Source organism: Sceloporus undulatus, chromosome 5, assembly GCF_019175285.1.
Source record: "Sceloporus undulatus isolate JIND9_A2432 ecotype Alabama chromosome 5, SceUnd_v1.1, whole genome shotgun sequence".
Lineage (NCBI taxonomy): Eukaryota > Metazoa > Chordata > Lepidosauria > Squamata > Phrynosomatidae > Sceloporus > Sceloporus undulatus.
In genome coordinates, this window is record NC_056526.1 from 110,021,768 (window position 1) to 110,040,290 (window position 18,523).

At 39.8% G+C, this 18,523-nt stretch overlaps 1 protein-coding gene across 2 annotated transcripts in view; it reads right to left on the minus strand.

Annotated features, from left to right (window-relative positions):
- Window positions 1–259: 259 nt before the first annotated feature.
- Window positions 260–18,523, minus strand: part of TMEM243 (transmembrane protein 243) — a 28,300-nt gene continuing 10,036 nt past the window's right edge. For both annotated transcript variants that reach the window (XM_042468199.1, XM_042468200.1), the window contains 3 exons: window positions 4,733–4,783; window positions 1,725–1,829; window positions 260–398 (listed from right to left, as the gene is read on the minus strand). In XM_042468199.1, the coding sequence (XP_042324133.1) occupies window positions 276–398; window positions 1,725–1,829; window positions 4,733–4,783 (279 nt within the window). In that variant the 3' untranslated portion in view covers window positions 260–275. The remainder of the gene's footprint in view (window positions 399–1,724; window positions 1,830–4,732; window positions 4,784–18,523) is intronic.

An 18,523-nucleotide genomic window follows, 5' to 3' on the forward strand; every position in this document is an offset into this window, starting at 1 on the left:
TCTGAAAAAGAAGTGTACAGTTGGAATGTTCATTAAGTGCACTAATAGCTCTTCCTCTGCCCCCAGTAAAGCAGAGATGTCATGTCATATGGCAATCGTTGACCCCATCACAGTAGAAGGCTGTGAAAGTATACATCTCCATGAAGACTCAAGGACTGCTCCGCTCTTGTACTTGATGAGGCCTTTGTGACTTGGGATCAGTTATCCATCCTGAGATCATTTTACCATGGTGCCCAGAACCACCTTCATACATTCTAGCATATACTGGATGACAGTCATTTCCCTACTTCATGGAAGTAGAGGTTGGCACATATACATAACATAACAATAGAGAACAAGCTGTAGTAAATTAGATTCCTAAATTTAGGTTCCAGGTCTCCTTGTCGATACCAGTAGATCTGGGAAGGGAAAAGAAAATACAACTGCATTAAATGACTTTTTGAAGCAGAGGCACAACTTCGTATATATCCTAGTACTCCTGTACTCTCTACATCTATATTCATTCTAACACGCACATACCAGCCACCCTCCTTTACTGTGGCAAAGCAAAGCCATTCTGGTGTGCCACTTAATGTCCTTCCCTGAGGAGTGAGTGGAAAGGTCCTTGTCTAATGCCCAACTAACTCCAGGCTGAAACAGCTTATATTGTCATTGTAATGGTGTGGCAGAACTCAAAGCAGTAGGCTCATGTACCTCAGCACTAACACATGAATGGGAAAAGAGCACAGTATGCTTTCACTTCCCTCCCAACACACTTGAGTCAAAACAGCTAATCAGCTGTTTTTTCATTTTTCCATGACACACCATGCTTGACATTCCTTTCACATTTCTAGAAAGGGATTGGACACTTGGAAGATCTAATCTCTTACAACATTTACATAACCAATTCAGGCAATTTTAATTTTATCATTCTGCAATATAAATACCATCTACAAAATTCCACTGAAACAAGACAGCTTTTTGCTACTTTAAATCTGCATGTGGAAGGATTGCATTTCTGAACTGTCTAGAAACAGAGCCAGAGCTGAAAGTGGATGAGGTCAGTCATTTTCATTCTCTCTTCCCTCATGGGAGTATCCACATAATGCACAAATTATTTTTGCCAGAGGTCTGAACTGTATTGCTTACCCTTCCCTGTATGTTCTTATCTCTGAGACAGGTATTAGTAATATACACCAATTCAACATTGCTAAAACAGATCAACTGTCCTCCAAGGGAAATCCTGTAATTACAGACCTACCGTTTTCCACATGCATTCTACATTTGTAATATTCATAACAGTTAACTTAAACATTCTGCTTGTTTGTCATGCAAGCTACTCAAACTACTGCTGAGTTCTGCTCAAAGGGCCGAAATAAGGCACCAGATCCCACCTGATCTTGAAAACTAAGCAATGTGAGCTCTGGTTAGTACTTAGATGGGAGACCAGCAGCAAATACCAGGTGCTGTAGGCTGTTTCAGAGGAAGGAACTGCAAAACTAGCTCTAAGTATTCCTTGCCTAAGAAAACCTTATGAAATTCATGGGGTCACCCTAAGCCAACAGCCAACCTGAAGGCACACAAACACAAAACAGACTTTACAACATAGTATTCAATGAACAGGACACCAGCCAATGTGCATTAAAGGCCATATTAGCCAAGCTCTTAGGCAATACCCTCTCACTCCCACCCAAATGGAGCAAGATCCATTTAACCTTAACCGAAGCAAGTGCAGCAATACTTACAAGAATGCCAGCCGAAACACTACACAAGGAGATGCAGAAAGCAAAAAATATATTCACTGGTTTTGGAGGTAGTTGAGGAAACACAAAAGCACTGATTAGAGTGACCTATAGGACAGAACACAAGGATACAAGCATTACCTTCACGCTGAGAAAAAGGTGCAATCTTTGTTATGTACTTCACCATGGTGTCTAACATGGTCTGCAGATCTGTAGGAATGCAGTTTAGTCAGTTTCATGTAACTTTTTCACAGACACAATCCTGCCAACAGAACTAATTATGGTGAGATTCCCTCCATTTCTTTAAAGGGGGCTTTTAGCTACAGCTGAAACAGTGTGCACCCTCTATTTTTAGTTCCAAGTTTAGCCTACCTTTTGCCCGAGAAAGCCAAAAGCAGGTAACATTTAAATATGGCCTTCCAAGGTTTGCAAAAGCTACTAGCCCAGCTGTCTGTGTCTTCTTATGTTGGAACCATTCACTTGGGTGCTGGTTTCAGTTCACTTTCATTCCTTATTAACAGGGCAACAGTGTGTGAGCCCAGCCAACTGGATGAAAATCAGTGGTGCTCCAAGACCACACACCATCAAACAACTTGAGAAATATTCAAGTTCAAGACCTGATTGCAGGCTGAATTCCTTGGAGATTAAGGCTGTCCTTTTGTTTGACCATCTGGCTTAGTCAACCAGGCTGGATATCAGTAGCACTCTTTGTGCTGTGACTATTGTGCGTTATTCCCTGTGCCAAAAACACTCTGGCTTGGCTTTTTAAAATCTTTAGCAGCATAGGCAGGTGGTTACTTTGAACAGGAAAAGAAAGAATCCAGCCAGGAAAATAACATTGGTTTGGGCTGATTTAATTATATTAAATTGACAATTTAATGACATAAAATTCATGTAATTAAATTAATTGCCTCCAGGGAGCGCTTCACATAAATGTTAAGAATGCTGCATCTTGAACTAAATACAGTGCACCCTTACTTTACTCGGGGGATCTGTTCCAGACTCCCCTGCGTAAAGCAAATACCGCCTATGCTCAAGCCCCATTTTAATGAATGGGGCTCGTGCATGCGGCAGCGTGCAGGCGCCATGGGCGCATGCCAATTCATCTCTATGAGACGCACCGTCCCTTCTCCCCTGATGTGGGCGCACTGTAAATAAATGATTTCAAGGCACTAGATTCCTCACATAAAGCTAACATTTGAATGAAGAGCTCTCTGGAGACAGTCACACAAATGCTGAAACATAGTTGTTACCACATTTTCTATGCACAGATTGACTTTATTCAATCACTTTATGGTAATGCGTATGTTATTGGAAGCTTTGTAATACTCCTAAGGCAACTTAAAAATAATGTGCGGCTGTTTTAATTTGGGCAGGAGGTATAGATGGAAGACGACCTTAGGAAGACAAAATGTCAGGATAAGACATACAAATATGTAACCTGGAGTTACACATCTGTTGCAGATCCATATTCACAGTTCTGACGTCATCCCAATGGTGGCACTTTTGCCACATTCGTAAATCCATCCTGCAAATCTATGTCACTGGGCATCTGTTGTGCAGAGAGAAGGGAGACCGTTCTCCTGGCAATTGTGGGGTAGAAAATCACATTTCCACCCTTGCAATAATCAGAAACACAGATCCCTTGTAGCACTTCTTTGTTGCAGCCTCATTCACTGGCAGGAATGGGGTGGAAACATCCATCAATTCTCCAATCTCCAGCAGAATGGCCCCTCTCTCCAGGCAACTGATGGATGGTACAATAGATCAGGAATGGTCAGGCTGGGGTACACTAGTTAGCTATAATAGTTATTTAATGACAGCATGTAGAATTCTGGCCAATAAAGTTATGGAGAGCCCAGGTGAACCAAGTCTAACCTTCCAGATGTTGCTGGACTGACCTGCATAGCTCATGGTGAGAAATGCTGGAATTTGCAGTATAGAAATATCGAGACACTACACTTAGCTCATGCCAGGGTAAAAATAAGACTCTTACAGTACTAAAAACTCAGAGCTCTCATGCAGCTCATGCCAACCCCTAACATCTCTAAATAAAAAAGAACCAGTGCTGATAAGCAACCTTACAAATGTCAGCTTCTCAGAGTAATTAACGTACAGAATTCACTACACGATGTAGCAATAGCTGGAGTTTTAGTTAGCTTTTTTAAAACAAAATGGGAGCTGAAACAAAATGCTACCATACATTCCCATCTCCTAACAATCAGGTTCCTGTTCAATGCCAACCAGACATTTATTACTTCCAGGATAACTTCATCCTTCTCCCTATCCATTTTCTTTTCCTAAGTTAATATTCAGTCCTGAATCATAAGTACAATAGATCCATGGGATCAATGCTGAAGGGTGAGTCAAGAGATAAATCCCACTGATTCAATGGGTCTATTCTAGTCAGGACTTACAATATGAAACAGACTTCAGTTTTCTTTAGAATTTCTTTTTGGAAAGATGAAAACAGGCATCATCAAATAGCCATGGTTGCATACTGGTACTTGCCTTTTGCTTCTGTTGGCTCCTTTTCTGTCAGCACCCATCATCCAAGACTAAGGCAAAAACTCTCTGCTAAAAGGTGTATCAAATGAGCCATAATGTCTAAATGAAACATGTACAGAGCCAGTTATTCCCACTATTTCTAACAGAAGGTGCTGACCGGACTGAAGCTAACACAGGGCCACTGAACAAGAGGAAGGTATTCTTTCGGCATGCTCAGAGAACTTGAGGGTTTGAAAAAAGATAATTTAAAAATCGCACAAGGGCAGAAAATACTGAAGGGAGACCAAGGCCCTAATGTTCACTGCCTTATAGCTCCTTATAGCTGCATAACCCTGTTACAGTTCAGACGGTATGGCTTGCTGGCTATTAGATGGTGAGAATGCAAAGCAACATTTTGTGGCAGGCTCAAAGCAGCTGAGCTTGGCCCATACTCACTCTCTCATTCTTATAAACCATGATTTTGTATTTAAACTGAAGTGTACCAAACTAAACTGAATACTTACTGTAAGCAGCAAGGATGTTACACTGCCAACAGCTAAATTGATTATTCTATCCTAAAAAACAAAACAAAAAGTGGCATTATGCAAAGTCGTAACATTCTATGAAATGATTATAACAGGACTACCAAAAATCCACTTCTTTATGGTGCTAATTTTGTGAGCTTACAATCAAATAACATCTAAAGCCCAGACATTAAGAGTTTTAATAATACAAACATGCCAGATATAGATACAATTAAAATTATTTTAAAATACAAAGACAGAAAGGCCATTTGTGAGTGGTACATACACGCACATTCACACCTGATGACTGCAACACCAGTATCACCTAACACCAGTTAAAATACTTTTCTCTTCAGTAAGGTAAAGGATATTCCTGCCATTAAACTTAATAGCATCAGTTACCAGTGAAATGTGCAAACCTGTCTGCTGTTTAGAAATGCATGATATCAACAGAGAAATCCATCCATCCTGTTAACCCTCAGGCCAAATCACTTTAGCTATAGAGGTTGTTATTGATTTCTTCTTATTCTAGTGAAGCAGATACCCATTTAAGTGAACTTTTTGGATGGGACAGCTTTTGGCCTTACTGTTATTTTTAATGTAGTCTCCAGAAGTACAAGCTGAGCCAACAGTAAAGGATTATAGGAGAGAAGTACAAAATATCCAAAGACCAAAAGCTCCTCAACTGCTGCTTTAGGGTTTTTCTATTTCTCCATGGAGCAGGCAAACTACAGTACATTGTTACAATCTTTAAAGCTCTAAGCCTCATTGAAATTTCAGTGAACTATGATAATGCAGTTCAGCTCTTATGCTCTTCAGATGTGTTAGACTACAACTCCCATCTCAAGAGTCATTGTCCAACACTCAAACCACTACATTACCCTGGCTTTCTTGGTGCATACAAAAAACTCTTTTCAGAGTATAAAACTCTGTTCCAAAATCTATTAGTTGCCATTTGCAAGGTTAGAGATAAGCTTTTTAAAAAGAAATCCCTGCAGGCAGATTTTCAAATGCTTTGTTAAATATATTGTAGAAAGTCCTGCTTTATACAAACCAGACTCCCATTTGACTTGCTGTACTTTCATAGACTTTATTCCATGTATATGTTAACACAGTATACAAACATAGGCAACTTTCATCTGCTCAATTGATATTTTACATTAATGCCTGCATACTATCTCCTTTTCCTTAACAGCCCTTGAAGATGGCCACGCAAATATTTCTTGACGAAAAGATACCAGACTTTAAAAAAATAAAATAAAACATTTGTTTAAATACACAGATATGTTCCCAGACCATTCTTTCCATCAGCTTCTACTGTACTGGATTTTTCATTCTTGGGGCTGGTTGTTTTTGGGCCAATTTTCCCCAAGAGATCCAGTAACCATCTTGGCACTGGCTCTTCCCCCTGCCACCCCTCTTTCTAACTATTGTCTTTGCACTTCATATTACAATTCACATTGCCCATGGTCACATAGACCTGGTTGCTACTGTGATTCACAGCCTGCCCAATGTACCGAGTAACCAGGATGAACATTACCACAGTACTGCTTTGTTGTCAAAGGTTAAAGTTATCACAGCACTGAGATCAGCATCTCTAATGTTTGCAGTTGAAGCTGCTCAACTAAAGAAGAAGAGGCTGGCAAAAAGCTAGGACTGGAGACCAGTAGCTCATACAAGTCAGAACAGGTCTATGAAGGCGCAGTGGACCCCTTCATCTCCATATCAGTGGCACAGATGTCTGTATTTACTGGAGTGAGTACAGTTGTAGAGAAATGGCCTGCTCCTACCAGAAAGGGAGTTACTAGTTGTCCTGCACAGCGAAGGACTATTGTTGACTCAGTTCGTGTAGCTCCCATGGGAATCCAGAAAAGCTGACATCTTACAGTATACTTTATGCAACAACTGGGATTGTGAAGGAGAGGGGAGATGTCACCTAGTTTTTTATAAAACCTCTGGCAGAGAGACTGGGCTAGGATCTTCAGCATACTTTGTGCGTGGATTAACAGAAATATGCAACTGCCTATGATGTGTTATGAAGTTTTTAAAAAGCCATGTCGCTGGCAGCAAAATGTGAATTGGGAAGCTTTGCACTTCATGGTGCTTTGCTGTTCTGTATAAGATGCATGTGTATTTCTCCAACTGCAATTTCTGACTCCCAACTCATACAACCATTTTATAGTCTAAAAAATTATTCCTGGCCTCATATGGTACACAGGAAAGCTGGCCACCACTGTACTTTCAAATACAGAAGAAGAACAAATGCTGGATATGACCTGAGGCTAATGTTATTAAAACAGGATGGGTTTTTTTATTTAAAAAAAACTGATTTGTTGAAGAAATAAAGGATGTGTCTAGACTGAAGGCCAGTCCACTAAAAATCCTGTACAGATGGTCAGAGAAACAGGATAACTGTGATGTGGATGAAAGAGAGATCACCTATATTTGGAGTAAAATATTTTGTAAGCAGAGCTTTAAACACAAAAGGAACACCTCCCTTTCCCTTGAAATGCAGAATATATTAAGTGGTCCATTGAGAACATCAACCATTTTCAAAGGGTCTACAAGATAAATTCCCCGAAGGGACCGGATCCCATCTGATCTCAGAAGCTGAACAGGATCAGGCCTGGCTATTACTTAGTGACACTGCCAACAACGGGATACAATAAAAAGGAATGCAATCATGAATCACCTTTGAATATTCCATGCCTTTAAAAATGTCATGAAATTCATGCAGTCACCATATGTTGACAGGTGACTTGGAACACATGCTTTACTTTTACATGTGACTTGGAACACATGCTTTACCATACGTCTTGAAGAACTATCCATCCTCTGCCTTTGCATTCCCAGCCATTCTACTAGCTTCTGACCTCCATGAGGAGGTCACAAACTAAGTTCTGCAGAGCAGAAGGGAAAGGGAGGAAGTTTGTAGAATAAATTTGAATTAAGCAAATTAAGTGAAGCAGGATTTGGCAATACCAAGCTTTAAGGAAAACAAGCAACCAAGAGACAAGCTAGCCTGCCCAGCTGTAATCAGGACCCAGGGATTAGGATCAGTTGTTGTCATAGCATTAGGTGGCATTAAATCTGGCAGCCTTCTGTGGAGAATTAACAGCAACAACACTTCCACTTAAAGCTTGCTGCTTTAAGAAAGGAGTACGACAATTGAAGATAGCTCCTTCTTCCATGTCAAAGCCCAAATTCAGCTGTCTGTCAACAACAAAGTAAGGGGCTCTGCATACATCAAGTGTAAGCTTCAGTAACTGTTTTATGTGATTGTACTGTACTTTCCAAAGGTGTCTTTGGGGGAGTATAGAGAGAATGCATTAGCTTACAAGAGCAGAAACCCTTAAAGACCTGGAATAAATACTAAGAAGGATCAAGGAAGAAAGTGCAAAGGCAGACTTACTGTTTAACTTAAAGAAAACAAAAATAATGACCATGGAGAATTTACACAAATTCAACCTAGACCATGAGGAAATAGAAACAGTAAAAGAATTCTCATACCTGGGATCAAACATTAATAGAAATGGGGACTGCTGTCAGGAAATCAGAAGAGGATTAAGCATAAGGAGGGTGGCTATGAAAGAACTAGTAAAGATTCTAAAGACACACAACTCAGTACAAAAGTTAGAATCATACGAGCCATTGTATTCTCAGTTATCCTGTATGGATGTGAGAGCTGGACAGTTAAGAAGATATCAATTCATTTGAGATGTTGTGCTGGAGAAGAGTGCTGAGGATCCTGTGGACAGCCAAAAAGACAAAGAAATGGGTCCTAGAACACATCAAGCCAGAGATCTCCCCAAAAGCCAAGTTGACAAAACTGAGGCTGTTGATTTCTGGACACATCATGAGAAGACATGACTTACTGGAAAAAACAACAGTGCTTGGAAATGTGGAGGGAAGCAGAAAGGGTGGAAGGCTGCATGTTAGAAGGATGAATTCTATTAGGAGGTCACGGGTATGACTTTGCAGGAACTAAGAAGATCAATGGAGGACAGGGAGTCTTGGAGATGTCTTATCCACAAGGTCACTATGGGTTGAGATCCACTCAAGGGCAGTTAACAACAACAACAACAACTTCCCAAAGGTGTGTTTGGAGGAGTGTAGAGAGAGTGTATTAGCTTACAAGAAAACTATAAAAAACTCAACAAATTTTGTTTGTGGTTTTAGGGACTGGGCAATGCTGGTGTCAGAACTGCAGCCCTCTCTGTGGTGTGTTGTCCCTTTTAAAACTGAGCCATCACACTGTGCAGAGAGAACCCCTCAAGCTTTTACATTTGTCAACACAATGCAAATAGGATGACTGGACTACTGTGTCCCTGACATGTCTTCTCTCCTTCTGTGTTGTTGACAAGTGGAAAGTGATCACCTGTAATGCCTCCACCAGTCTGAGTGGTTCCTTGTTACTAGAGTGGAGTGAGACTGGACCAAAAGAAAGCCATTCCAACGTGACTTTGGAAATATACCGATTTAAGTTTATCATGAAAATTGACAGCAGTGGAGAATGATATAGCCAGTGACAAGGAACACTGATCTTTTGCACACATGCTTCTGAACTGCATACATTAGATTCAGCTATACACTTGACAATATTACTCTGAACAAAAATGTGGCACTGTGTCAAGTGTGTTGTGTTCATTTGAATTCCACCTGCATTGTTGGTTCACCCCAGATTACTAGACTTTTGTGGGGAGGGAGGGTCTAACTGAAGGAAAATTAATGTCTCTGTGGTGGCATTAAAAATTGCATGTATATTCACTTTGTTGTCTAAAGTTGGGAAGGGAATCATGTGGCCCTCCAGCTAGCAAAGCTAATGGTAAAGAATGCTAGGAGTTACAACACCTGAAGAGTGGCATGATTTCCTACCCTGCTCTAAAGAACAGTATATTTCCGTGCATTTTAAATAAACATATTTCATAGTAAGAGTAAAAAATAGCTAAGAATAGGGAAGGTGAACAATTTTGTTGCCTCAGAAGTTCTCAGCCAATTTTCTAGCCTTTCACATTTTAAAAATCTGTTATGTCTTGGACAAAACTGCCCCAAAATATGTTAATGCTCATGCCCTGCAAAAGCTAATAGGGTGGGAATTGTGCCCTTAGGTACAAGGGTTCCAAAACCAACTGAGCCATGGCCATTTATCCTTAAGGTAGGCTGATCCCTTAATCCATACTCACAGACCATTTGTTGATCTTCATGTTATAGAAAAGTACAAAATAGAGACCCATTAAGGCTAATCCTCTTCAGAATGTATCCCTTCAAAACTCTGGAAATTGTACTGTATAATCTTCACCCCCTTTAGTCTTTCAAGTGCTGTTTTTTGGCATCAAGTTGGCTTTGACTTATGACAACCTTCAAGAGACTGCTGGGAGATCTCCAAGAGCCCTTGTTGTCAACATCCCCACATAGGGCTTGCAAACACAGGGTTGTAACTTCTTTTACTGAGTGAACCCAACAGTCATATGGTCTTCCTCTTTTCCTGCTCCTACATATTACCATCTTTTCCAGAGAGCGATGACATCCCATTATTTGTCCAAAGTATGACAGCCTCAGTTTAGTCATTTTGACTTTTAAAGAGTTGAAGCTTGATTTGCTCTAGGATTCATCTATTTATCTTTTTGATAGACCATGGTAACTGTGGTATCCATAGCATATGTCCCATACATAGCTGCCCAAATGTATAGTTTTAATGCTTGTGCCCTGGGAAAACAAATGCAGTGGAAATTGGGCCCCTTTCAGATATAAGAAGAGCAAAGCAGCAAATAATAGACACTGTGTCTTGTGATACAACCAGAAGGACACTACAACTTAGTTTGACTACTTCATCCACTAATCAAACTAGGAAATTGGTTTAAAATTATTTCAACTTATTTTGTTATTTCTATTTATCAAATAGACTATTTGCCTAGCAAATAAATTCCTCAAGCATCACAAAATAATTTTTTAAAAATAAAACATCTGAAGAAAACCTAAAAGAAATCAACATCACTATGAAAACCAGAACAAAATCAATACAAAACAAGCTAAACAGAAAGTATACTGACAAAATCTTGCTCCATTTCATGTAGATGTTGAAAACCAGCAAGATAGGACCTTGAAATAAAAACACCAGGATAGAGGAAATAATTCCCAACCCCACCTACTTCAAGTGACCTTCCATGAATGGAATTATACAAAGTAGCCTCACCCATTCTAAATTCGGACAACTGCTCCTGAAAAATGACATGGAAATGGCAAATCACATCTGATTAATCCTTGACTAAAGCAGTATTATGAAATTTATGGGGTTGCCATGAGCTGGCAGGTGACTTGAAGATACATTTATGCATGCATACACACACACATATATTAAGTTTCCATAAAATTAGCAGGGCTGCACTCCCCATCCATTCATCACAACTCAATTTCTCCCTGATCAGGCACTCAAAAGCCAAAATTATCCCAGAAGGTGGTGAAGTCTGGTTCAGGCCTAAGAGCAGATCTGCATCTCAATTGAAACATACTCAGAAAATCAGGATCATCCAAGAGGGCCAGGAATCCTGTCCAAAATAACACACTTGAAAACCCTTTCCAAGGAAAGCTTATTTGCATCTAGCCTTTTGTTAATAAGATCTTCTGTGTCTATAGGTGGCAAAGACTACTTCACCTTACAAAATCCAGTGACTAACATCTGAATCTAATCAACTGTCTAATCCTTGCCAGATATACATCAGTTAAATCAGATGTAATTATATTTCCTCAAGTTTTCTTCACATGAGCTCAAGGTGTTTCAACTTGTCTCATGCAGCTCCATTGCCCCTAGTCCTGGAGTGTACCACATGGCTCTGTAATGGAGGATCAGCTACTCGGAAGCTAGTGTGCCACCAAATGACCAGGGCTATGACAGTCCACCATTCATACCAGTAACAAAACCATCCATATCCCTCTACTAGCTGTTAAGTCTTTTCTGGCAGATCATCCTAATATGTTACTCACCTTTCCACAGGGGAACAATTCAATATTTGACCATGACAAGGGACACGGTGCAAAATCTTCCCATCATTCTCTCATCACTGTTAGAAAAAAAACAACTCTCATGTAACCTGTTACGCGTTTGAGGCCAATGACATACTGCAACTGCCCCATTCTTGTCATGGTGGATATGAAGTGCTGGACCATTTCCAGATTTGGTAGACTCTCCATGCAGAATGGGAACTCCCAAGACATCACAGAGGTTCTCAATGACAAGTCTAAGGATCACCTCCCCATCAGCTTTGGAAGCAAAACTAATGGGGACCAGGGTAGGCAGAAAACCAGCAGAATCCTTAATTTGTCTCGCTTGCTCATACAAACACTCCAGATTGGCAGACATTAGGAGCAGAATCCCAAAGAAAACAAAATGTCTGTTCTCTTCCTTTGCCCTATGCGCTATTCTCAAAGCATCACTTCTAAAACCATTAGTGCCACATCTAGTACTAGTATGAGCCTTCAAACTGCTTGCTGACTTATGACAACTTCATTATTTCATTGGTTTCTCTTATGCAAAGAACACTCATGCCTTTCTTTGAAATATAGCCTACAGCACTTGGTATTCTTTGGTGACTCCCCTTCCATGTACTAACCAGCCCTGAGTTAGCGTCCAATACCTTCATGTAGTTTAGGCTTAACCAAAATTGGCAGCAAAAGTGGAGGAAAACCTACATTGTCTTTTGGATATTCCCTTTCAAAAAAGAAGAGAACTAGTGCCCTAGATAAGAGCAGGAACATTCCAGCACCTTCCTGCTTCTGAGAACTTATTTTTCTTACAGTTTAGCCCAGAGAAACACTATGCAGCCTCTGGCTCTTTCAAAAGGGGGATGTCCACCCAGACCCTCAAGAAATTGACCTGCTACAGTACACAGTGACTTCCCTACTCCCTTCTTCATGCTTAAACTGATGCTGAATCAAGTACCCAGAAGACAGTACCATTCCTCCATCTCTAAATTATGTAGAATAGGTTAGCCTCTTCGACCACAATCGGAAGATTTTACCACCCTCCAACCTGACATTCAGCAACAGCAGACCTCTCAGACCTGGGGGCTGACAGGTAAGGAAATCATGATGAATCTGGTTGTGATACTACTGATAGCTAAACACAGAGGAATATTTCATACTTCCGCCTGCCAAACTGTACTGGCCAAAATTCCAATTTCTAGCTAACAGAGTAACAGGATTCTTTTCCTTTGTAGCTGGATATCCCAGCTACATTTCTACTGCAGCCTAGCTTCAGAGGACTCAAAGCAACATGGCCAGGTGATCTCTCATCCATTTAACACAGCCAGACCAGCTTAGCTTTGGAGAACGGAACAACATCAAATGCCATTAGGTCAACCATCCCTAGACTGCTCCAACTCAGGCTGTCTCCAACAGACATTTTTACAATAATGAATATGGAACAAATGCAAGATAGTTTTGAGAGCAGACTCGTGTTTTCAGAGCTTCAAAGGAAACCCCTTTGCAAAGCAAGGCATTTGGAAAACCCAACATTAAAAGCAATTGAGCCAGGCATCCTGAGAGTGATGTGAAGCTACCTCCCCATAGTACTGTGTAACACCACAGTTTGCTGGCAGCTTAACCCAGTGAAAGGTTAAAAATACATCAGCCAAGAGGAGGTGGCTTAGCAGATCAGAAGCCCAGAAGGTCTCTGGCATATTCTTTTGATTACAAACGAACATCACAGAGAAGGAACCATACATGATGACATTCTCAGGTGGTTAACAATTTAAGACAGTAGAAAAAAGAGTACAGTTGAACACTGAACTGCAATAAATATTTTTGTTTATTAGCATAATAAGTATGCTTTTGCCTCCGGTAGGCATTTTTCCAAGGCTCTGAGCTCTTTCTTCATCCACACCCACTGTTCACCTACTACTGGTCTTTTTCATGCATCATTTTGCAGGGAAGTATGTTAGATCAACTACAACCGCAAATTGGTAACCATAATTATGCAGCCACCTGTGATTGCAGAAAACCAGCAGAACATCTCAATTTTGGGTCAAGAAAAATAATGCTCATGCAACCTCCTATGAGTTACAAATTTATTTCTGTTTTCCTAAATTTATTCTGATTTGTGTTAAGTGAAGAAGAGATCATGCCTTCCAAGACCCTGAAACCCCAACAACACCCTATATTCCAGTGGTGGCAATCCAATGGCACGCATGCCTTCTCTGGCATGCAGAGCTCTCTCTCTGGGCTTGCACACTTACTTCTCTTCTTCCCCTGCCCTCCTGTTCCTTCAACTGTCTCTGGGGAGGCAGTTAAGGGGACAGGAGTGGGGAAATAGGAAGAGCCATTGCATGCTTATTCCTCCTCATCCCCCAGAAGTCCTGTCCCCCCGGAAGGCAGAAGTCCCTCTCCAAAAGTCCTGCCCCCAAGCACCAGGTGACACCTGGTGCGAGAACACCACTTTTGGCACTCAGTCCCTAAAAGGTTCACCATCACTGCTATATTCTTCCCACCTGTCTCCAGGGATTTTTAATCAGACTTTTGTCTATATATAGTATTTTAAAATCATAACTAGTTACTTGAATTAAAAAGAAACTAGATATAAATCTCTCTCATCACTGAGATTTCTATTAAGCTGAATTGTGCTCCTAGAACAATTTTCTATGATTTCTCTGGTAGCACAGTTCTGAAAAATCACAGGAATGCTTGCAGAACAGTTCTTTGAACAGCCCCTCATTTTCTACAAATGTATTATAACCACTAACCCACTTAACAGGCTTTCAAATTGAAACTAAGCTCAGGTCCCAATAAGCACAATAAACATTAGGTAGGATTTACACTCTATCTAGTCTTGCGATGCTAGACTCAAAGTGTGAAGTGAAAAATACAAAGCAATCTTCTAACATCCAAACAATTATACCTTTATTGGGCCAACCAAAATGCATAATTACACGTTGCAAGCTTTCGAAGTCACACTGGCTTCTTCATCAGGCAAACAGGAGAAAGAAATTGAAGATTTCAGTCATAGGCTTGCATTTTTTTGTTTCTGGTCTCAGTTCAGATGGCAGGGAGGGCTATCTGTAGGCTATCTCCAGTGACCGCATGGCCAAAGGGGGGAGGTGCCAGCCTGCAGACAGCCCTCCCTACCATCTGAACTAAGACCAGAAACAGAAAATGCTATACAATCCACAACAGGGAGACAGAATTTGGGCAATTTTACTTACTAGTAAATTAGATTAAATAAGTGTTACATGGACAGCAAAACATCTTACACATACAGTGAGGCTTATTTCATTAGATGAGGGCCACTCTCTTAAAAAAAGTAGAATCCACAAACACATAGTTGCAGAGATGTTCATCTAGTTGTACAAAATTTAACAGTAGGAGCATATTAAGCATAGATCATGCCATCATGTGACACTTTGGCTATCTTTAACAGTAGGAGCATATTAAGCATAGATCATGCCATCATGTGACACTTTGGCTATCACTAAATCTATCATGCAAATTTTAGCTACGAACTATTTACCTATTACATATAACCCAATTGTTGAAAGCATTACGTCACTAAACTAACAGATGCTTAAAATGCAGTTAATGTTGAAGTTTCCCAAATGGCCAAAGAATGAAAGATGCAAAGCAAGTTTAACTTCCAAAAATCCTCACATAATATAGGCAGGTCTTCTATTTTGTCCATGCCACAAACCTATCTGTGAAGTTCAGGACTCAAACATACATTTTAAACTAATGGCCTTGGTTTTATTTTTAGCTGGAGTGTTGTACAATGCTTTTAAAAATGGCCACAGTAACCTAAATCTCTAAATGGACATCATAAACGCATACTGTGTTTGATAAAAGCATACTGTGTTTGATTTGAGAAAGTTAAATCCAGTTTCTGATTATGACAGATGATGAATTTGTTTTTCATTTAAGAGTGTTTATGGGATCTTCTATCATTATCAGTTCATCCTGAATCGCTTGGAAACTGGACTACAGCAATGCAGCATGCTTAGAGTTGCCCTTGGAATCTCTCATTTATATTAAAAATTAATAGCGCAGTTCCACAGCTTTAGCATCAACACAGTCTTGCATCAGAAAATGCCATTGAAAAGTTGTAGAGGCTTTTAAAGTTGTATGGCAAGCAGCATAACTTCGGGCTACTTTATGTAACAAAGAAAATTGGCCCAGGGATAAAACACATACCTGCAGTGTCATAACCTTGACAACTTTCAAGAGACAACCTAAACATTGGACTAATTGGGAAGCCTATCAGAACTGTCTGGATTCTCTTTAAAGAGCAGGTAAGAAGGTAGTAATTTTCATCAGGACCTCAGTATGTACGATGAAGAATTTACCCTAGTGAAATTTTTGTTTCTCAAAATGTTGTTTGGCCTCCTGCAAAGTTTGTGTTGGCATCCATAAAATGGGGGGAGAGGATTAATATCCATATAGTAGGGGTAATCTTAATCCAAACCATGCCAAGGAGAGAATTGCATGTTATAGTTATGATGAAGATTCTCACCCACACCCAACAGCATTATGAAAAAACAAGATGAGAGACACATACTAGTTTGCTCTATGGCTGTGTAAAGAGGTTCCACTAAAGGGTACTACACTTACATTAATGTCAAAAGATACAGACTGTCTCTGTAGTAAGCAGGCCTCCATTTCAGTATTTCAAGCAGCTGCAATAGAGCAAGGAGAAGTGGAGGACCAGGTCGAACCACATAGGACCTGCTGGGAATCTTGTTAAGGATGCCAAACTAACTCAGAAAGGCAATTCCTAAGTTCTTCAGCAGAGAGGTATAGTTCACATTACATTACACAGATCATTTATGCCTTTAAAGGACCATGACAGAATAGTAGAGCACATGCTACATGGACCAGTGCTCTGACTTTGTAAAAGGCTCTACGATCCTAAGAAGGCCTAAAATTTCAATCTTAACGTCCTTTTATTTCAAATGGAGAATCCATCTCAACAAAATCAAATGTAAATGAACTAAGCTTTACTTAGATCTAGCCCCAAGTATTTACATAATATTAAAAATAAAAACAAAATTATTTTTACATTTGAGAAAATAAAATGCAAACCCTGACACAGCCAAGTCTTCACTTGAATCTCATTTATGTATGTGTGAACCAGCCCAAAGAACAACCCACTTGCATGAGTTAAACAACCTTAAGAGGCATTAAGATGAAGAAATGTCACCTGTCTTGTTTATGACCATTATATTGTATCACAGAATCAGAAACCCCGACAAAGGAGTTTGTCTCCAGTATGAGCATATGACATCAACAGCTTTTTCCTTCACATTATGCTTTGCACAAAAATGTCTCTAGCACTTTTTCGTTTTGGGAATCAAGGTATTCATAGAGGAACAGATGCAGAAAGTAAAGAACAGGCTGGTTGCTTACAGAAATCCAGGTTGAGTCTCCTTTATCCAAACTGGTTGGGACCAAGTGTTTTGGATTTTGGATTATTTATGTATTTATTCATTTATTTACTTGAATTTTGGGATACCTGTATTTGCACATATATACATAATGCAATATCTTAAAGATGGGATACAGGTCTAAACACAAAATCCATTTATGTCTCATATACACTTTGCAATTTAATGTAATATTTTAATAATTTTGTCCATGAAACAAAGTTTGTGTACGCTAAATCAGCCACCCAAGAAAAAAAGTTTTAGTTCTGGGAGTATTTAGGATTTTGGAATTCCAACTAAGAGAGACTCAAACAGTATGAGACTCTACCTGTTCAAACAGCTCATTCTCTGTCTGTGTAATTCATCCTCTATCCATGCAACAAGGCAGCACTTACTGTAGCTTCATGCAAAAATAGAAATAAATTACACACACACACATATCAGGTACTTAAATTATCAGAGAACAAAAATCCTCTTCATTTTACAGGAAGAAAAATATTTTTTGTAATTTCATGTTTAGCATACAAGAATAGAACGGGTCACAACTAAAGAGTCCTGACAAGCATTTGGCACTTCAGTCAAGAAATAAGAAAACTAGGAATGGGTAGGGCAGATATGAAAGAACTAGAAAAGATGCTGAAGAGCAAAGATATACAACAGAGCACTAAAATCAGAACCTTGCAGGCAACAATATTCCCCATCACCGTGTATGGATACAAGAGCTGGACAGTGAAGGAAGCAGACAGAAAGAAAATCAGTACATTCAAGATGCGGTGGTGGAGAAGAGTGCTTAGGATACTACGGACGGCCAAAAAGTCAAACAAATTGGTCCTTGAACAGATCAATCCAGAACTCTCCTTGGAAGCCAAGATGATCAAATTAAGGCTGTCATATTTTGTCCACATAATGAGAAGACATAGATCATAACAAAACAAAACAAAAAATAATGCTAGGAAAGGTAGCGGGGAGGAGGGGAAGACCACAAATAAGGTGGATGAACTCAATCAGAGGGGTCATAGACATGGGTTTACAGGGACTGAGCAGAACAGTGGAGGATAGGGAGTCCTGGAGATGTCTCATCCACAGGGTTATTATGAGTTGGGGCTGACTCAAGGGCCTCTAACAACAAAAACAAAGAAAAAAAGCTGTAAGTGCTGGGAGCTCTAATGATTTTAATCAGCAAGTAATGAGAAGTATTAGAACACATGCACATAAGTGTATCCCACCAAAATGTAATCTACTCTTCAATAACTCAGTGTGGCAAGGAGTAATTCAGGAAAGAAAAAGATTTATCAAAAGGTCTGGTCAATGCCATGGTCTTTAGCTGCCATCAAAGAACAAGAGAAAAAAAGCAAAAGAGATGTTGACATAGTTTTAACATCCCCAGGCA